At 42.4% G+C, this 22,074-nt stretch overlaps 1 protein-coding gene across 17 annotated transcripts in view; it reads right to left on the bottom strand.

The window, feature by feature from the left end:
- The window catches only part of Tnrc6a (trinucleotide repeat containing adaptor 6A), a 153,541-nt gene that overhangs the window by 61,507 nt on the left and 69,960 nt on the right, over positions 1-22,074 (bottom strand). For 10 of the 17 annotated variants that reach the window (XM_087559786.1, XM_087559812.1, XM_087559805.1 and 7 more), the window contains exons 1-2: positions 7,373-7,550; positions 7,001-7,048 (exon numbers count right to left, since the gene is read on the bottom strand). The exons of 6 other annotated variants lie outside the window; for them this stretch is intronic. In XM_087559786.1, coding sequence (XP_087415912.1) covers positions 7,001-7,048; positions 7,373-7,377 — 53 coding nt within the window. In that variant the 5' untranslated portion in view covers positions 7,378-7,550. 17 annotated transcript variants of the gene reach the window in all.

The following is a 22,074-nucleotide window of genomic DNA, read 5'->3' as shown; positions in this document are numbered from 1 at the left end:
GGTCTTAGCACTCAGGCTGCAAACTCAGAGTTCAAGGGCAATCAGTAGGGTCTTTGTGATGGGGGAGGACCTTCTGAGGAATTTGAGGATAGATCAAATAGTACTCAACAGGAATTTAAGCTCTGGTTTCATAGTCACTGAGGAACTACAAGTTTCTGAAATGCTAACCTACAGGAATGCAAAGAATATTCCTATGTCCCTTTCCATTTTTATACTTTGTTTGTGACCAGGTCCCATCAAGCAGGTGGCCTTGAACCTGCTATGTAGCTAAAGATAACCCTGAATTTGGGTTTCCATTGCCTCTACCTCAGAAAAGCTGAGTTACAGGTGTACCACACTGGAGATGGGACCCAAAAGAGCCACATAAACAAGCAACCTGCCACATTCCCACTAAGTCTCATGTACATGTCTCACACCTACTTGAGGATTCAGTGAGAATGCGTTTCTCTTGCCTTTGCAGCAGTTAACAACAGGTAAAGCAATGCTAGAATGCTTTTAAGATTGGTGTATATTTAGGCACCAGGCAGTACCAGCTTTCCTTCCACTAGCTCACAGATGTGTTTCTTGGGGGATAAAGACACAGGAGAAAGAAGGGGCGAAAGATGTCATCAATAGAAAACATATCCAGGATCACTGCAGCACACTACCCAGTAAATGCTATCAGACTATGATTCACTAGGAAGAACAGCAAAACAAGTGAGCTGGCTCAGTCTTGGTTGTTGTTATACAAAATCCAATCAATTGCTGTTTGCAGAAAATATCTTTTAAGGTTCAAAGTATAAAATTCTTCAACTAGGTCTCAATCTGTTTTGAACATTCCTTTAAAATGGGAAGCTGAGTCATTGTGACCTAACACTACTGCCTTACTGCTGAAATGCAAAATGCTTCTCCCTGGTTACAAGAAAGGAAATGCTAGGATTTCTGCTGCCTAGCCAACTCAACAACGGGGATGTAAAAGATGCTTAAAGTAAGACATAACTATAGTTATGTTCTTGGACCTCCTTTTAAGACTAAAAGAAAGCCTGCCTCAGTTACATTTTACTCTCTTCAATCTCAGTTTAACTCTTCTGACAGACACTCTAATGCACACCAAATCTTTGAAAGACTGATAAATACCATATCTTGTTAGGTTCTGGATTTTTTGTTTACTTTTTGCTTTGTTTTGTTCAAACACATAATCAATGTTTCAAAGTACTTCTTTTCACCTGTGGTCCCTTGTACACTCAGCATAATTGACTTGTCTAGGACAACAATGCCAAACTAGCTTAAATACCAGGCATAGTGGCACAGATCCATAATCTCTGAACTGGGAAGTTTAAGGCAGGAGAATCCCAAATCAAGCTGAGCTTCCTGGTTAGAATGTCTCAAAAGCAAAACAAACAAAACCAGAATACAAATTACAAACATAACTAATGTTTCATTTTCTTACCAAGTTTATTTGAGCATCACCAAAGTTAAAAACAACTTTTATGTCCACCAAAAAGGAAGCTATCTTCCAAATAACTCTTTAAAAGGTAGCAATCACTTGCAATTTTTGTAAATTTAACACTTTGGAGTTTCATTTTAAACTATGCAGCATTTCCTAAGATGAAAGGAACACTAACTAGGCCAGCATCATCACTTGTGCTGAATAATTCTTCAGAGAATTGACCTTCTCTGGAGTCCAGGTCAAGGAAAACACCTGGGGGGATTTGCTCAGAACACACATATCACTACTGGTGGGACACCTTAGCCACAAAGATTTAACCTCAATCTAGTCATTCAGAAGCAACCAAACAAACGCAAATTGAAGTCTGTAAAACAACTTGTCAAAAAATTACACTATTATGAATGAGGCAGGGAGGAAGCTTCAGAAACAAGACAGTTAATGCAACCTTGGATCAAGGAATGGTGAAAAGAAAACCCACCAGGACAATTGAAAATAAGTAAATATGGACCAAACTTTAGGGTGAAGCTAAATACTCCATGTTTTGTCATTGACTGTTGTGCACAGAGGCTCTTTACTGTATGAACACACTTTGGTATTTGGGGTTTGGGTATAAATGACAAAACAAACATGGCAAAAACAAACATGGTAAATAAAATAATCTTGAGATGCAGTATTACGTTAGCTTTGATGCTTTGCTCAAGATTAGATTTTTGTAACTTTATTTTCAATTCTGTTTGTATGTGCATGTGTGAGTGCAAGTACCCATGGAGTCTAGAAGAGGATATCAAATCCCCCACAACTGGAGTTACAACTGGTTGGGAGCCAGCCAATGTGGGTGCTAAGAATTGCACTTGAATGGAACGTGGGTCCTCTGCAAAAGCAACAAGAGCTCTTAACTGCCTACTCATCTCTCCAGCCCTTAAATGAAAAATAGAAGGGGACTTGTCTTGGAGTGAGATTATTCAGACTGAATGGAATATATGTAACATACCCCATTTTTGTATGGGCAATATTTCTGAGGTTGTCATAAAATGAAACTATAAAAGACTTTGTCTTTCAAATTATACTTTCAGATATATTTGATATGCCAAAATTCAACACATTATAAACTATTTTTATGATGTTTATATACAAAATTTTCAGAGTATTCTCAGTTTTAAATTAAGTTTATAGTCTGTATTCATTCATTCTAGCAACTAACTTGCCATGTAATCTCTGAATTAAGCTAGAAAGCAGCCTGGCCTACAAGCCACATCAGAGGAAGCAACATAAAGAAAAGCCTAATAAAATGAGGATGATGGCAAGAACAGACAACCTCATCTAGAGATGTGCACCCCGGCCACTCCTGTTGTCCTGGGTTTCCTGTGACATTACCTCTGTTCTAGATATTCATGATTCAAACCCAAGTTTGCCACATTAGATGCTATATGGTTTACAGCATCTTTAATACAATGGCATTTAACGGTTGGTTTGGGGGCTGGGATCAGTATCACAAATTATGTCAACTTCTACTTACACAATACACCTAAATTATAGGAATCAATAGAATGCACATGAAATAACTGACATCACTGTTGTTTTTGGAAAGAAAGCAGAAACATGGGGTTGCAGATTTAGCTCAGTGGTAGAGCGATTGCCTAGCAAGCGCAAGGCCCTGGGTTCAGTCCCCAGCTCCGGAAAAAAAAAAAAAAAAAAAAAGAAGGCAGAAACATGCTATATCTTATCTAATGGGTAGTGAAAACACTACAATTAAAGGCGGCCTGTTGGAATCCCAGTTCTCATTTGAAGACTGTCTCTCAATCAGAATTTTCTCATTTGAAAAAAATGATGCCAGCTGATATCTACATTAAGGTCCAGCTCTGAATATCCAATAATTCTGTAATTTTAGCCTCCAAAAATACTTTCAAAAATAACAACAGTTGGAGACTAGAGGGATGGGTCTGCAGTTAAGAGCATTGGCTGCTTTTCTGGAGGATCCTAGTTCAAATTCCAGTACCCACATGTCAGTTTAAACAACCTATAACACCACTTCCAAAGGATCTAATGCCCTCTTCTGCCTTTTTAGTACTAGGTACTGATGTGTGCACAGATATCCATGCAGGCAAAACACTCACACACACAAAATTTTATTTTTTAAAAATTGTTTTTTATCAACTAAATTGCACTAGTTAATGGAAGGTTTCTGTTTCCCCTCTAAACTGGTAATTTTAACTAATATTGTTTCTCCTCATACAAACTTCTATTGTACTCTGGGGCTGGGTCAATCTCTCCTTTATCCTAAATGGAGAATCCTAGCTATGTGAACTCCTCTCACAACTAACCTACTTTAAAATCCCAGGATCCACTCATACTTAACTTTCCTCTACCACCACTTTCATGCAAATCCTCACCAGCTCTCAGCTAGAGAACTACTGTCAATAATTACACCTGGCCATAATTTCCAGCCTTAAAGAGTTTCCTATCACATTGATTTCTACCAGAAGGTAGACAGTGGCTCCTTAGACCACCTAAAAACTATGTATAAGTTTTCAGCCTTACAGTAAAAGGCTCCACACCACATGTCTTAAGACAGTCTGATTAACTGCTTGTTATTTCTACTACACACCACTCCTGTATGCTTACTAGGTTTTGAGTCTTTTCTCCCTTAGTTCCACTCCAATGGTGGTAGTCATCCTCATCTATACATTACAGCTCCCTCTTTTGAATGTTCATGGTACTGACAGAGTGAGACAATTCTAAAGGCCAGCAATTAATAAAAGCTAGCTAAATTTATCCCTAGTGCCATTTTGCTTGACACCTGGCACTGTCTTGGTAAGGACTTGCCACTTACCACAGGAAAGAAGAATGCCAAACCTACTCTGGCCCACACAAAACAGAGCTTCTAAGCTAGAGACACACATACTAGGGTTTGCTGGGCTTCCATGCTACAAAAGATGCTAGTATGAATTAATCATTTACATATTTAGGACTTTTCATGTTCAAACCCCAAACCAAGATCTCCAATAATGATGTCCCCCATCCCTACCTTCCATTATCCCCCATGAACCTATCAGAATCTGCAAACATTCTGATCATTACAAACAATGAGTAGGAAATACTCCTGGTGATACTGGACATTCTGCACTGCAAAGGACAGTCCTCAATTAATTAGCTGGTCCAAAATATGACCATGGTGAGAAACTCCAAGATAAACATAGTGTATGCAGTTGTAGGTTCTGTTTTCTAAAAGAAGTTCTGCAGTTTTTCAAAGTGCAGCACCTTACCTTCCGTAAAGAGTTTAACCACAGCATGAAGGCTGATGGCTCCTGAAATTACTAGTGGTAGGACCTCCCGTAGTTCCTTTAACCTCTGTATATACCTCAAACCTCTTATATGCAAAGCAGAAGAATTTAGAACACCTAATTCCCCCAGACACTCAAGGCTAAGGAGGTATACAAAGTCTTTAGATGGGTACACCAGGCAGATGAAAAAACGTTGTTAAGTTTACCAACATTCTTCCCTTACTGGTTCTCAGAAAATGCTCAGAGTTTACCAGGGTGAATACTACCAGCCATGACTTCCTGAGGAGCGGGAGGGTAGTAATGGGTAAAGAGTGATACTTTCTGACTGGGGAAGAATGAAGCATGCACCCATTTAATCTAATCTAATCAACTTTCTCCCTACTCAAAGCACCTTAACCTTAAACAAAAAGAACTGGTCCCATCTCACTGGATGCTCTGCCTTAAAATATAAACATTTTTCTTTTTCATATCTAATGATCTTATGAAGTGCCTCAAGCAGGAGAATAGAATGTCATAGCCTTTTGACCCTTACATCACCTACCTTGTATCACCGTTATTTAAGTACATATCATAGCTTCTCCACCTGATTGTACACGCCTTCTGTGGACACTGACAGCATTTGATCTCTTTTTATGTAACCCAAGGGGGTCTAACAGACCTTTGTAATTAAGATGGCCCCAGCCTCTTATTTCATAGATTAGACAGAGGCTAAGTGACCTGCCAAGAGTCAAGGTCATTTTAAGTGGCAGAGCTGGAATTCAAACAAGGCCAAGAGAAGAATTCTGCCCAATCATAATGAAGTGGAAAATCATGCTTGTGTTACAATGTTTACCTAAATTCTAGGTACCCTCACAGAAACAAGACCTGTGCAGCGGCCTAGTCCCCCCCCCCAAAAAAAACTGAAACAAGAAAAATATCTAAAACCTACACTATTACTAAAATTACATCTCAATAATGCAATCTACTTTGTTCAGTTATGTATCTTATTCTTTCTTTCCTGCTTTTCACAACATAACTTGTTTAAACATCCAGCTGACATTTAGCCACTGATATCAGCTCTTAAAGTCCCTTTAAATGATTCCAAAATTATTTAGTTTCAGAAAACCCCTTACTGAGTAAGCTAATACTGTTTCTTTGCCAAGAGAACAGATTCTTGAACAGTCACCACAACAGATTAACATTTATAAAATCAAAAGCCAGAAATTTGAAACAATTCTACATGGTGAAAAATACTTGTACAATTACAAGTGTGCTAATAACCCCAACATAAACTTAGAACTTCCAATAAGCAAATGTAAGCCACATTAAGACCTAAAACAAATGAAGTTTTATGTATTAATCTCAAAGTTTCTGAGTGTCCAAATATGATGCAACAGAAAAAAGCAAATAGGAAAGGAAAAGTCTGTTTTAAATGTGGATCTGAAAACAAGTACAGTACAATTCAATGATATTGAAGTAATTACGGCTCAATAAAACTAAACGTCTTCCAGAAACACATTATTTGGGAGTAGAGGACAAACAAACAACAACAACAAAAAATCAACCAAACAAAAAACCCACTTCTCTTTTGAGGTAGTATTTGATGCTTAAGTTACCAGTGCAAAAGCACTCAGGCCCAACAGAAGTGATAATCACTTACTGGGAACAATTGTTAATTACTTTCCCAGCTGATAAAAAGAGCACACACTGAACATAGACTAAAATGTAGTTTCAAAGGAAAACAAAACGCAGTTTATACTTCATGAAGTTCAAGGACAAAACTGTTTCCAAAGCAACAGAATCCGCCTGACTACAATGTGCAGAGACAGGGAAGAAAAAAATGCGAACACATAGTATCTTTTTATAAAGGCAACAATTTAGCTACAAAGTAATAACGGGGAAGCCAAAACAGTTTGACAGCCCGCCATAAGGGCCGCCTCAATCATGAGTCACACAATGCCTGCAACCATTTACAATAGTAATTAATGCACAAGTCCCCTAATTAAATTCTAAAAGGGTGAGAATGCTTTAACTAAGTTTACAAGAACTGCCTTTTGCTTTTCTTTTTAAGAACGAACACACTCGTAATTACGCGTCTCCCTGCAATGCCCCCCCCATGCAATATTCCCTGAGGCCGTTTCTCCGGAATGTCTGTTCCCTGAGTGCGAAAGCAAATGACACGGGGTTGGGGGGTGGGGATGGGGATGGGGTGGGAGTGGAGGTGGGGGGGTCCGTAAACCCAGGAAGAGCGAAGCAGAGTGGAAACACGCGATTATAAAGGGGCGGGAGACTGAAGGCTCGCCCATCTTACCTGCTAAGATTTCTCTCTACGTCTTTGGTAGCTTTAGCTTCCAACTCTCTGAAATAGCAAACAAAAACAAACAAAAAAAAAAACGGGGGGAGGGGATGCGCGTGAAAACGGAGCTGCTGCGGCAGAGCGCCCGCGCGGTGGGGGAGGGGCGGGGCTGCGGGCTGCAGCGCTGCGGGCCGCCGAGCCCAGGGCGGCGGAGCCCAGAGCTGTAACCCGCGCGGTACCGAAGCTTCCCGGACCGCCCGTGACTCCCGCCCAGGCCCGCGCCCTCGGGGACTGCCCCGCGCCGCCGCCCATCAGCCCGAAGGGTCCTGCGGCAGCGCTGTAGGCTGGCTCCTGGCCCCGAGTGAGCCTCCCCTCCGGTCCTCTCACCTCATGTGTGTAAAGTGCACTAGCGCGTGGGGCGCGGGGAACGAGGCTCGCGAGCCTCAAGCCCTCCGCAGCGCCGCGGGGACAGGCCCGAGCCGCTGCACCAGCGCCATTTTCTACACCGTCCCGCTGCCGCCGCCGCCGCCGCCACCGCTGCCGCCGCAGGCCCCAGACCGGAAGTGAATGCCCCACTCGCAACCCCTTCCGGGGGCGCCGTGGCCCCGGGGGCCCCCAAGATGGAGGCCCTAGCAACTAGGCCTACTGGACAAGGCAGGCACTTGGCAACTGTCTGACGCGGCCGGGACCTTGCCGGAGCTGCCGGGGAACTCCGAGATTCCCCACGAGCGGCTTTGGGGCCTGGCAAGAGCGGGGCGCAGCCTTTCTCGCCGAAGCTATCTCGGGCTTGACTCCGACCATCCCCTCCTCCTCCTTTACTGCGACACAAGTTTCCTTCCCCTCTGCCCGGCCCCTCCCTTACAGAAACACTCCTTAAAAAAAAAAAAAAAAAAAAAAAAAAATCCAGCAAACCGCAAATTCCACCCCTGCCGCGGCCAGACTAGCCCGCGCCGTTTTTTAAATTCACCCACATCTAATTACTTTTGACCTTCAGCCAGATTATTTAACCTCTCTATTTGTGCCTCTTCTCAGGTGAAGAATGAATACCAGAGGCTTCGAAACGATTTTGTGCCTCAAAATTTTACACACCCTTGACTCAGCAATTCCACTTGCACGAATTTCTGCTCAAGAAATAACCGTTTGGGGTATCACTTTTAAGAACTTCACAATCGAGATATTAACTCGAAGCACTAAAAAGATTGAAAAACTAACTGCAACCAGCTACCAAGTCCAACGTTATGAGGTGGCATTCAACGCAACTACTTGCGGTGCCTGGGGTGTTGGTTACAATAAAAGGATGAAAATGCAGATGCCATACTAGTTCTCAGAAAAACATGTGAACACCCAAACATGCTTATATTTGTGGACACTGTAAGATACATCTCTGTAGATAAAATATGTAAATCCACATGGAGATAAGATACAGCAATATAATATGTGAAAATACAATTATTACAACTACTTTCTAAAATTACAGTGTAGACACATACCTGAAAGAAAACAGTAAGATACATACCTAAAGGTTGATGCAGCAATATAATACATTAAGACATAGTTATTATAATGCACATGGGTGTGTAAATATTCAATGCATAAATATAATATCTGCATAAATCTGCATATAATCTGCAAAAAATTTCTTCTCTACCTAAAATCTACTCCCCTTTACTTTCTCAAACTCACTCGGCAGACTACTTCCTTTTGCTCTTTTCTATTCTAAGTCCTTTAACTGGTTTAAACCTGCTCCAGTCTCTCCTATGAAACAAGCTCTGTGATTGTCTGGCTCTGCTCTGAGAGGTGTGTTGTGGTAAATAAGTTAATGAATGGATGAATGCCCAGAAAGGAATTAACCAACGTGTTAACTTCTGTTTCGCATTTTTCTTCTTTTAATGTTCTTAATTTTATGAACCTATAAACATTTTTTGGAAAAAAAATTACAAGTTGTAAAATGAAGAATACTAAATAAATGCTAGTAATTTTTACATTTTAATGTTTTTGTTTTTGTTTTTGAGATGGGGTCTACTCTATAGTCTTGGCTAGCCTAGAACTCTCTATGTAGGCCAGACTGGACTCAAACACAGAAATCTGCCTGCTTCTGTCTCCTGGGTGCTAGTGCTCTACAATATCAATCTATCTATCTATCTATCTATCTATCTATCTATCTATCTATCTCTACATATACACACACAGAAAGGCAGAGAGAGAAAGAGAGAGAGAGAGAGAAGAGCCCTTCAATTTTAAATAGGCCAAATCCCAGTTAGGTTCTTTGTTAAATTGATACAAACTGGAGTCATCTGGGAAAAGGAACTCCAATAGAGAAAATGCCCCCATAGAATTGCCTATAGATAACATTATAGGCATTTTCTTGATTAGTAATTGATGTGGAAGGCCCCAGCTCATTGGGGGTAGTACCAACCCTGGGCAGGCTATCCCAGGTTGTATGAGAAAGCATGCTACAAGTCATGGTGAGCAAGCCAGTAAATAGCATACTCCTCTATGTCTCTGCTTTAGTTTCTGCCTCTAGGTTCTTCCTGGAATTCCTGCTCTGATTTCCCTGTATGGCGGACTATAAACCATAAGCTGATAAACTCTCCTCCCCAAGCTGCTCGTCAATATAGTGTTCATCACAATAGAAGACAAGCTAAGATAGGACCTTCCCGTCGCCTTTGTTTCTGTCAGTTCCTGTGATTACCTCAACACCCATCTTCTCCATTCTCTCTCCCTTGCCTTACCAAGAAGGTTAAGTGACTAGACTAATTCACAAATTATAATTTTGGAAGGTAAGGATTTTTCCTCTTTATCAAAAAGCACAATTGGGGCTGGAACGAAGAGCTCTATAGTTATAAAAACACTGGCTGCTCTTCCAGAGAACCTGAGTTCAGTTCCCTACACCCACATGGTGGTTTACTCTATAACTCCAGTCCCAGGATAGTCAATGCCTTCTGGCCTGCTTAGACACCAGGCGAGTGTGTGGTACACAAACATATACACTGGAAAAACACTCACACACATAATTTTTGCAATGCTGAATATAGTAAAAATAGATGCTAAGTAGCACTATGCCCCTGAGCTATATCCCCAACTTTTATTTTTAAACTTTAGAATGTCTCCACATTAATAAATAGAAAGAACTTGGACACATGTACTTGTAGACACTTTCCTGGAAAGAGTGTATTTACTTCATTTAATTAAAATTTCTTTAGTACTTATTGTATACTATTCTAAACTGTTCTAAGTACTTTATACAAATATTAATTAGACACTAATTGTTGTCTTTGTACCTCCCACTGAGGTAGGGTATTACCCAGCCCCTGTGCCAAAAGGTGTGATTAATTTTCCCCAAAATCATGTAATAAGTGATTAGGAGTGTGTGTGTGTGTGTGTGTGTGTGTGCGTGCGCTCACGCGCGTGCATTTGTATATTTATACAACCCCTTGCCATCCCAAAATGGTGATTACTGATAATATAATCCACTATATATAATTAATCTACCAAATATAATCATTTCAAATATATATGTACACACACATACATACACACACACACACAAGCACACACACACACACACACACACACACATATACTATAAAGGAGATAGTAACAATGCCGTTCAGAATATAAATGCTCAGAAGACTGCATATAGGAGTCTATGTTCCACACAGAGTCTGGCATACCAGAGTCAAGTCAATTATACCGCAAAAACTAACTATTGTTAACTAACTAACTAACAATAGTTAGTTTTTGCCCAGACTATTGTTCTAGAATAGAGAACGATTCTAAGTCAAGCTCTGAGCAAACAGAAAATAAATTCACTCGTTGTATTAGTCAGGGTTCTCTAGAGTCACAGAATTTATGCAATGGTTCTATATATTAATGGGATTTATTGTAATGGCTTAAAGTCTGTAGTCTGACTAACCCAATGATGGGCAGCTGTGAATGGGAAATCCAAAAGTCTAGTAGACTATGAGTCTAGTAGGCTGCTCAGTCCACGAGGCTAGTTGTTCCAGCTGGTCTTCTGTGTAAGCTGGAATCCCGAGGAGGTAGGCTTCAACAGATCTGCTGGCAATTAAATGCAAGCAGGTGAAGAGAGAGCCTTCCACCTTCAATTATCCTTACGCAGGCCTCCAGCAGAAGGTGTGGCCCAGATTAAAGGGGCATACCACTACACCTGGATCTGGAACTTGCTTTGTCCCAGGCTGATCTTGAACCCAGAGATCTGCTTGCCTCAGTCTCCTGAAATTTAAGTCTGTACTACCTTGCCTGAGCTTAAGATTTTCATGGCCACTATGCTTCAAGATCTCCATGTTACGATCCGGGTCAGAAGCCTGTGTCTTCCAGCCTCAAGGTCTGGATCACAGGTGTGCCCTCCATTGCTGGACTGCAGTTCATTCCACAGGCCGTCAAGTTGACAACCAGAAATAGCTGTCACACTCAAATAGCTTGGGTTTTGCTTTTGTTTTTAGAAAGGGTCTCACTACATCTGTGAACTCTCTGTGAAGACAAGGCTGACCTCCAACTCACCAAGATCCTCTCCTGCCTCTGCTTCCTGAGTGCTGAGATAAATGTCTACAAAGTGTTACCAAACTGTATTACTAAGGAAATAATGACTAAAAGTCTGTAGACATCCAGCACAAGTGCAATGTGGTCCTAAATGATTTCTGTGTGCAGCTGATTAAAGCTGAAGACCTGGATCCCAGCTGGATGTTTCATTAATGAACATTTCTATGCTATCCTAAAAGAGCCGAGGAGTACACCTCAAGGAAGTCTGATACTACATTGATGAAATCATCAATATTGGACGGGGTTGGCAGAAAAAGTATGTTGTCATGGAGACAAATGGCAGGTCAGTAGTAACAGGACCAGTCCCTAAGCTATTCCAACTGGAGAACTGAGGAATAGTTTTAACTTTTCCTCCCGTCTCTCAATGTGATGCAAGGCATTTTATTTTGGAAATGTCTTCTTAGGTTTTTCTTCCTTTCTTCTCTCACTGATACTCCCCAACATACTTAGAAAGTCCTAGGGTCCCTTCCCCCAGCTCCTCTTTTTCCTCTTTTTCCTTATGGTGCCATACTTTACACAAAACATGACCACCACCCCCGCCCCCATCTATAGTGAAAGCTTCATGCATTATGACAGATATACTCATGTAGTAGCCACAACCACAATCAATATAAAAGAGTTCTCAGGAAAACTCCCTTGTGCCTCTTCTCAGTCTCTTTCTACAGTCCTCTCCCATATGTTCGCTGGGCACCAAAAAAGCCTAGTTTTATATCACCATGAATCAGTACACTCATTACAGAAGCTCATACAAATGGATTCACACAGTATATACTCTTTTTCTGTCTGACGTCTAAGATTCATTTCATGTAGCATGCACAAAATATGTTTCTTTTATAGCTAATATTTCATTGAATAGATATACCACAATTTGTTTGCCCAACTTCCCATTGATCAGTTATTGTTTTTAGTTGGGAAAGGGGCTATTATTACTGTTCAGTGGACAATTATGGGGCAATTTCCTTGACCTGAAACATTACCTTCTGGAGATGGGAGGAAGCACTTACAAGTTTGGGGAAAGCTGAAGCGTCTGATTCACAATGTTCCTCTCCAAGGTTGCCAGCAAGAGTTGCTGAGGAGAACAGGCTTTCTAGCCAAAGGGGCTGCATGTGGTCATTATGTGAGCTTCCGGGCGGGCACAGCTTTCCTGAGTGGTCCGGGCTGTGGTGAGCTTTCTAGAGATGAGGCTGCCTTTGAATTACCCTCATTCCCATAACTCCTCACCCATGTTGCTGTAAGTAAATGCCTTGGTTGTTAGTTGGCCTTCAGTGACACTATCAATTTGGTCTGGGGTAGATGCTCCATTTAGAATGAGTTCATCCACACCTCCCCAGGAAAACAATATGTACATGTTTTCGTTCTCTTGGGAAAATACCTAGTGCTATAGTTTGGGTTATAAACATCCTTTTTTCCCCCTGCATGGTATTACTGGGAGGTGATGGAGTCTTTAGGTAGTAGGGCCTAGTGAGATCATCTCAAGTCTTTGAGGGTGTGCCCTTGACAAGGACTGGAAACCTATGCTCCTTTTCCTTGGCTACCTTGCACTTCTAGAGTGGTGTACTCTGAACCCCAAGCTTATAAGCAATGGGGTCACCTGATCATGAGCCAAACTGTCCAAAAATGGGGAACTGGAGAAAAACAAAAACAAAACAACCTTTTTCTCATTCTAAGTAGATTACCTCAGAAGTTTGTTATGGCAAGAAGGAAGCAGACCAGCATACCTCCAGAACAGAATTGCTGCATCCCAGAATACAAGCGTATTTAATGATATGAAAAACAAGGGAATGTTACTAAAATAATCTGTGCCCACTTGCATTCCCAAGTGGGTGAAGGGTCATGATTTCTCTCCTTCTAGCAGTGTGCATGCTCACATGGTAGTGTGTTGGGACAATTTCCATACAGCAGCCTGGATGCTCTTACTTTAAATAAAAACACCACCATCACTACCACCACCATCACCATCATCATCACCATCATCATCATCACCATCATCACCACCATCACCATCATCATCATCACCACCACCACCATCATCATCACCATCATCGTCATCATCATCATCACCATCACCACCACCACCACCACCATCACCATCATCACCACCATCATCATCATCACCATCACCACCACCACCACCACCATCATCATCACCATCATCATCATCATCATCATCATCATCATCTTACTGTCCATCTTAAAATAATACAAAGGCATTGAGGGCTCTGGACTCCAAGTGTAATATCTTTATCAACCCTCCCTCCCTCCCTCCCTCCCTCCCTCCCTCCCTCCCTCCTTCCTTCTCTCCATCCTGATGGTAGCTGTGATCCTGACTTTATTTCTCCTCCCTGGCTCACCTTGCCTCAGGCGCTCAGTCTTCATTCTCTAAAGGGTTCCTGACTTCCTGATCAGGAGACCAAGCTTCTCTTTATCTCTTCACGTCCCTTTACTGACTTTGATGCTTCCAATCACATACTCTGAGCTATTCTGGACTTCCCATAGCATTCACCACATTTGTAATGAAACATCACTGCCGTCTATTTATTCTCTGCATCTCCTGAATCTTTGAAAAGTTGAGAGAGCAAGGCACCTGCCTGCCATATTCCTCCATCTCCACATGTAGCAGAATGCCTGGTGATGCTTGTTAATGAACAAAATACCTTCCCGTCTCTGCCTAGCTACTCCTTCTAAATATACACGTCACTGCCAAAGTGGTTTTTCTAGCGAGTAAATCTAATGAGCTCCCACTGCCACTAAATGCTCTTGAATGACTCGAAGGCTAACAATTCTTGAGTAGTTGCAGTCTATAGAACGCCATCTGAAACGCCTCACACAATATCAAAGGCCTATGGCAGTCTACCCTGCCCCGTATCTCAGAATCCCTATTCTATTATCCTGGGACATTGAACTACAGCCAATCCCTTGTGTCTTGCAGTAGCTCTGTGACTTGAACGTGCTGTTCCGTGTAAATGGAAAACCTTTCCTCCCCATTGTGCCTACCTAATGAATTCTATTTCAGAGTGGAGTTCAAATCCCGCCTCCTTTGCAAACCTTCCCTGAGATTCTCTGATTCTCATCAGGATACAGATGAATCGAGTCCGGATAGTCATTTGCCATCATTCTAGTTCCCTGTTACTGGAGCGAGAGCAAAGGACTCCTGGAGCATTCAGGATTGGAGTCTCACAAGTTTTCACAAGTCAATTTACTTTATCCAGCCACCACTGACATGTCCAGTCTCAGACAGGAGAGCGTTCATTCCCCCTTGTGTTGGCTATATCGCCAATCCCCAGCTAGTGCTCAAGAGGCCTAAACACTGAACAGAAGGTGTCTGTAGACTAAAGAATAACAAATGTCACACACACACACACACACACACACACACACACACACACACACACACACCTCCTCTGGCATTTCCTGAATGTGTGCTAAGGAACATCATCCTTCTGCCAGGCAACTGTCTGTCACCATCAGGACCTCTGGAAGGAACAGGATTCCTCTAGACTTCCCTCAGTCTTGGTCTCTTCAACTACTGATTTCTGTTACAAATGCAACAGAATTCTTTCAATAGCGCCCCAGCTTGCCACCAGACCCACCAGGCATCTTCGCGGCTTTAGTGAGGATCAAATAGGTACCCCCTCTTTTGACTAGGTCCTAGTTACAGCCAAAGGAATCAGTTATTTCTCCCTTCTTTCTCCAATAACACCCCTTGTCTTGTCATCCGGGCCACCCTCCTCTGTTCCCAGTCTACAGGTTTCAGCCCAGAAATGCCCACGTTAAGTATTTTATATTAATGATGCTTATGCCTTCTGACCAAGGTTGGAGGTAATTTAAACATTAAAATGCACTATCCTTGTAAGGGCTTATAGCAACATAATGGGAATTATGTGTCTACATATAGATAAATATATTCATAAAATCTATTCATTCATTGAAAGTCTGATGATTCCAACCAAGATGGATTAACTATAATATTTCCCTTCTCTCCCAAAGCAAGTTAAAAAACAAACAAACCAGAATGGCCTCTGAGTCCAGAGTCCAGGTTAGAGCAGTGGCTCTCAACCTTCCTAATGTCTCGACAGTATAACACAGTTCCTCATGTTGTGGTGACCCCGACCATAAAAATCATCTTCGTTGCTACTTCATATTGGTAATATTGCTACTGTTATGAATCATAATGTAAACCTCTGTGTTCCTCAAGGGTCTTAGGGACCCTGTGGAAGGGTTGTTTGACTCCTCTCAAGGTCATGACCCACAGGTTGAGAACTGCTGGACTAGAGTATCAGATAAGAGAGAGTTAGACAGACACCTCACCGAGCCTGTAAGGGTCCTGTTGAAAACCAAGTAACACATGTGTGTCATGACACTACTTGAGACCGGGGATTAAAAACCACTCAGGTGTAGAACAAAGAATAATATGGCTTCACAGAGACTGTGGGTAATCAGGGAAGAATATACTCATTGGCCCAGGGAAAAATCATAACATAGAACCAGCAAGATGGCCCAGCAGATAAACGCACTTGTCACTAAACCTGATGACCTGAGCTCAACCTCCCAGCCACAGGTGATTATCCTCTGACCTCCACAGGAGTACTGAGACATGTGTCATCGTCCCCCCAAGCAAATAAATAGATTAATAAAAACATTTTTATTAATAATTAGACAGAGCCTGACACCTCAGGTTTGGTCTCTGGGACCTCAGAGTAGAAGGCAAGGACTGTCAGTTGAAAGTTGTCCTTAGACTTCCACATATGTACTATGGCACATGGCGGGTAGGGATGGAGCACACAGTCTCACTCACAATGCATATGTAAATAGGTAAGTGTAACAAGAAATTTAAAATATACAGTAGAGAAGATCCCCGGTGCACTGGGTGCAGAAGAACGTCACATGTGTGGTTGGGAGGAGATTCAGGGACAAAGGAACAGATGAAATATTTGAAGATACAGTGTAATCCCCCCATTTCCCACCCCCACCCCACCCCACCCCTCCAGTTTGAGAAAACCATAGCCATGTTCCTGTCATGGAGACTTCCCAGCAAATCGATGGTAACCTGGAATTGTTCTGTTGGGGTTTTTTTTTTTTTGGTTTGTTTGTTTGTTTTTTGTTTTTTTGTTTTTTTTTACTGAATGAATGAGGATGAAAAATGCTCCAATGGCTTCCTGGTTCCAGGATATAGCAACTCTCGCCAGACATTCAATCACTTTGATGTTAAACTTGCCAAGATCCAGAACTACGAGAAATAAATTTTTGCCTTTTACAAAGTAGAAAAAAAATGAATGAATCATCCAACTAAATCCAATCAAGGTACAGAAAATGTGATTTCTACATATCAAAGGACGGTAGGCATCGGCAAAGAGGTGGGCTGTTGACAGGCACAGCATGGAGGAATTTCAGGGTTTATCATACTGATAGAAAGGGAACGTGGCAGGGCCTGAGGAAGATGACAGAGACCGGATGATTCAACGTATAAAGTTCCAGAAAATATAAGCTATTTCTTAGTGATAGAAAAGCTGTCAATGGATGCCTGAAGACAGGAAGAGTCAGGGGAAAGACGAGAGGGAAGGATGACAAGAACAGGGGAAATGTTGGGAGACGACAGATATGTTTGCTATCTTGATTGTAGCGATGGTTTCACAGCTGTAGGCAGATGTCAAAACTCATCAAATTGCGCGTTTTAAATATGTGAATCAATAAAGCTGTTTCAAAAGACTCTGATGAGAAACAGGGTGTTTACATAATTTTAAAATACCTCCCACAAATTGCTTATAAACTAAAGGCGGGAGGGGGATTTCATCTCAATGAACTGATCAAAGTTAGCATCACTGAGGCCAGCACGCATGAGTGTAGCATCCCTGGGAGGATGCAAGGAGAAAAAACGTAGCATCACTCCATGTCCTTCTGCCCAAGATGTACAATCTGAACATGGTCATGAAGAACCCACACACATTAAGCTTTCCAAGATCGAGCTGGTGGCTTTTAGGGTGCCAAGATTTTAAGTAGCAAGAGGAAAATAAAGGAACTGTTGCTAGCTGAAGGAGACCGAAGCCAGGTCTGGTGAAGTGGACCTGAAGTCTTAATTACTTGTGAGATGGCTGTGAGGAACCAAGAATGTTCAAGGTCAGCGTGAGTAACTTAGGGAAGGTTTTTTTTTTTTTTTTTAAAGGTTGGAGATGTAAAGATGTAGCCCAGTGATAGACCATTTGCCTAACATGAGTAAGCTCTTTACCTAGTGAGCCATTTCCTTACCCCTCAACTTATAGTGTGTGCGTGTGTGTGTGTGTGTGTGTGTGTGTGTGTGTGTGTGTGTGTGTGTGTGTGTGAATAATCTAGATTTCTTTAGGAAGAGTTCCTGTCTATTCTCTATAATTATGAAAGATCTTAGTGTATTAAAGCAGTTCTCTCTTTGTCTATGTTATGGACTGTAAAGCGCTTTTATTTTATAAGTAACCTTAAATGAAATTCAACTTTTTAAATGACTATGCTGGGGATTGAACCCTAGCTGTTAGGCAAGTACTGTAGCACTGCGCTCCAAACATGCAACGTTGCTAACCACTGAGTTATTTGCCTTGGCCTAAGATACTTTAATACTCTGTAGCTATGTTAAATTTAAGCATCCATTCTTGCTTCTTTTTAGTGTGAGTTTGGGGATCTCATTTCTAAAGTTTTCCCCCAACTCGAGACCACAGGGGAGGCCTCCCTTCAGGTCTTCTTCCTGTTCCCAGTGCTGTCGCTTGTGTCTCGTCTTAGTCAGTCCTGTGGTTTAGATCTTCAGCGTCCCCTGAAGGATCACTCTCCAGGTTGGTACCACTGAGCCGTGGAAACTTTCTCTAAAAACATGGACACACATACCTTATTTTTATGTCTGTATGTGCTGTGTGTGGGTGTGTGCATGGGATTGTTAAGTGTTCACGGAGGGCAGAGGAGTTCATCAGATCCCTTAGAGCTGGAGTTTCAGGTGGTTAGGAACCATCATGGATGTGGGAGCCCAGACTCTACCTCCTACAGGAGCAGGGCACACTCTTTATAGCTGAGCCATCTTTCCAGTCCTAGATATTAGAAACTTTAAAAAGTGGGGCTTCCTGGGAGGTCTGCTGGTCACTGGGGTGTGTCCTCGAAAGAGATTGTGGGATCCTTGTCCTTCACTCTCTCTCTTGAATTTTTCTGTGTATGCATGTATGAATACATGTTCATGTTCATGTGTGTGTGGGTATACATGAATATGTACATGCGTGTATGTTGTTCAGATGGTAAAACTCCACAATTTTTTTAATTCGGTTCCATCTGTATCGGAATCACAGTGGGATTCTTTGTAAAAATTAACAAGTTGATCTGAAATTGATGAAGAAATTCAATGGAGCCAGAATTGACAAAATAATCTTGTAAAAAAGAAAGTTAGTGGTCGGGGGTATAGCTCCATGGTAGAGAACTTGATTAGTGTGACAGGGCCAAGAGTCCTATCCCCAGGGTGTGCCCTCCCCACCCTTTCTCTCTCTCTCTCTCTCTCTCTCTCTCTCTCTCTCTCTTCCCCTCTCCCTCCTCCCCCTCCCTCTCCCTCCTCTCCCTCCCTTCCCCTCTCCCCCCTCTCCTTCCCTTCTTTCCCCTCTTCCCCCTCTGCCTCCCTCTCTCCTTCTTTCTCCCTCTCTCTTTTTCATACACACAGTAATAAAGTTGGAGGACTTGTACTGCTGGTTACCAAGAGGGCACATTAATTTAGCAGTTTGAGAATGCTATTAAAAATGGCCACACAGGTCAAAGGAATGGAGGTGACCGTTCCAAGATCAATCTCACACTTACAGTCAATTTAATTCAATAAGAAAGTCAAAACAACTCAGAGGAAGGAGGGTTTTTGTTGTTGTTTGGCTTTTTTTTTTTTTTTTGTCTTCTAAGGCAGGGTTTTTTGGTGTAGCTATGGCTGTCCTGGAATGTCGTCCAGCTATGTAGTCCAGCCTGGCCTCAGAGATCTGTTTGCCTCTGCCTCCCCAGTGCTGGAATTAAAGGCATGAGTCACCACCTTGAAGCTGGAAAGGAGTGGGGGGGTTTTTTGTTTTGTTTTGTTTTGTTTTTTTAAACAAGGAACATTGGAGCAAATACTATCCAAATGCAAAGGAATGAAGGCAGTCCCCGTGACAAACTATGATTTTTGTTTCCTTTTGTTGTTGTTCCTCCCATACATTATGTATACACATTAATTCAAGCTGGATCAGAGATGAACACTAATAACTACAAAACGCCCAGAAGAAAACATAGATTTTTACAGTCTTAGGCTCATAAATCTTTATGATGCCGGGCTTCGCAGTAATTCCTTAGCGAGGACACTAAAAAGCACAAGCGACAACAATGAAAAGGGAAAAGGGACAGCATCCAAAGAAAGCAGACAGTGGATGGGCCGAAGGAAACATTGACCAAGTGAAAGCACTTTATTATGAGAAGAGTATCCGCACACCATATTTCTAGCAAGGGGCTACAGACAGAAAGTAAATGAGGAGCTCGTATCACATAACAGACAGGCGCATAGCTCCTAAGCATCACACAAGCAAGGACGATGTCAATAGGCTAATGAACATCCAAAGATGCTCAGGATCTCGAGCTAGGATGGGAGGTGTAAAAGTAACAGCGGGCAAAGACAAGAAGCATAAGAGTCATCGTGTGAGCACAGACCAAAGCAACGATGGGATTTCATTTTACACCACTAGGAAGGCTGTCATCAAGAAGACGGTTAATAGCAAGTGATGACAAGAATGTAGGTAAAGTGGAATCCTTCTGCCCTACCCACGGGAATGGCAAGGGTGCAAAAAGCCAGACTCTCGTTGGACCTACCAACACTAGGTGTTCCCCTAAGGGACAGAAAAATGCACACTCCAACACTTACACATAAACGTGTATTGCACATTACTTTCTAGCAGTCAGAAGTACAGATAATTCAAACGTCTATCAACTGAGGAATGCAGAGATGAATGTAGGAGCTGCACATCCTGCTCAGTAAGGTTGTAGTAAAAACGAGTAGGCAGCTGGGGCATGCCATCGACAGGATGAAACTTTGGGGTACTTTGCTAAGTGAAAGAAGCTGGACGGGAAGGAGCCCATGTTATTGTTTGATTTCATTTACATGGACCGTCCTGAACAGAGAAATCCAGAACAACAGGAAACAAATGAACAGCCACCTAAGACTGGGGCAAGAGATTGGAAGATTACGGAGTGATAGTCTCGACAATGTTCTCAAATTCTGTTTATGATTCTGTGAATATCCCCAAGCCTGTGGCATCGCACCCTTTTGAGTGTGTAGATTTTTAGGGTCTGTGGATTGTGTTATAGTTCAATAAAGCTACTGCCGGACATGGCAATCAAACATTGTGCCATCGTTTAGTGGAACGTTGGACTACTCTGCTGTGACCAGAAGTGTTTAACAGAGCCATGTAGGAAAGAAGGCAGGAAGTTTGCTTGAATGGAGGCAGGCATTATGGTCATGCTGGTAGTCTCTGCATCCAAGAACCTAAAGCAGGATTTCAAGTTTCAGGCCAGCCTGAGCTACATGTGAGACCTGTCTCAAAACAAAACCACATGCACATGCTGTCATTACCAGACCATAGGAAACTGGTTGAGCAGAGGGGTGGGAGTGGGTCTGTTTACTGAAGGACGGGGAAAGATTGAAGCTTCTCACATGATTTTTACAGATTCTTTTTACTTTGTATGCATGCATGTGGGCACACACGTGTCAGGGTGCATGTGCAGAAATCAGAGGACATTTTTGAGAGACGGGTTCTCTCTTTTTACCCTACAGGTTCCTTAGGCTTGAACTCTGGTCATCAGGACTAGCAGCCAGCACTCTGACTCCCCACTAACCCTCATCAGCTCAAGATTTGGGCTTCTCGGGAGCGGAAAGAACTAGCAGAGGGGGAGGGGGTTGGGCAGGTAGGAGACAGGCCATCTTCTATAGTAAACCCAGAGAGATGGACAGGTAAACAGAAGGAGCTGTTCGGAAACCCATTACTTCATACACAGCAATTTGTTTCTTCTTATTTGTTTCAATAAGAAAGAAAGTGGCAAATGAGAGAGGAGATAGCAGGGCCCTGGGTCTGAAAGAGGAAAGTTAGGAGAGTCGGGCAGGGCTGAGACAGAGCCTCAGCTGCAAGCAAGGAAATAGATTGTACAGGGGCCAGCGAACAAGAGCTGTCCCTGGGCTATCTTCTCCTGAGTCATCTGAGGCAGGCCAGACAGCCCCAAATGCTTTTGGAGTTACTCACTCTGGCCTTGAGCCTTTCACTGTCTGGACACTCTCCTCTAGACTGACTGCCTTTTGGCATCCTTTCTCCCAGAACTGAATGTTCTTCTCTAGTGAGGGCCGCTGCAAATCCACCTCCCTGGTTCTATACCATATGCATTCCTTAGCTCTCTACCCTCGGTGCCTGCAGCACATCTCACGATTTCCTCGCACTAGGACAGCGAAAGATCAACAAAACAAAACAAAAAACACCAGGAAAATATGTTAGCCCAGGGGTGGTAGGGGACCCACTAGTTATGCTGAGAAGTTTACC

The sequence above is a fragment of the Rattus norvegicus genome, chromosome 1, assembly GCF_021556685.1.
Source record: "Rattus norvegicus strain SHRSP/BbbUtx chromosome 1, alternate assembly SHRSP_T2T, whole genome shotgun sequence".
Classification (NCBI taxonomy): Eukaryota; Metazoa; Chordata; class Mammalia; order Rodentia; family Muridae; genus Rattus; species Rattus norvegicus.
This window is presented reverse-complemented; position numbering and strand designations above follow the sequence as displayed.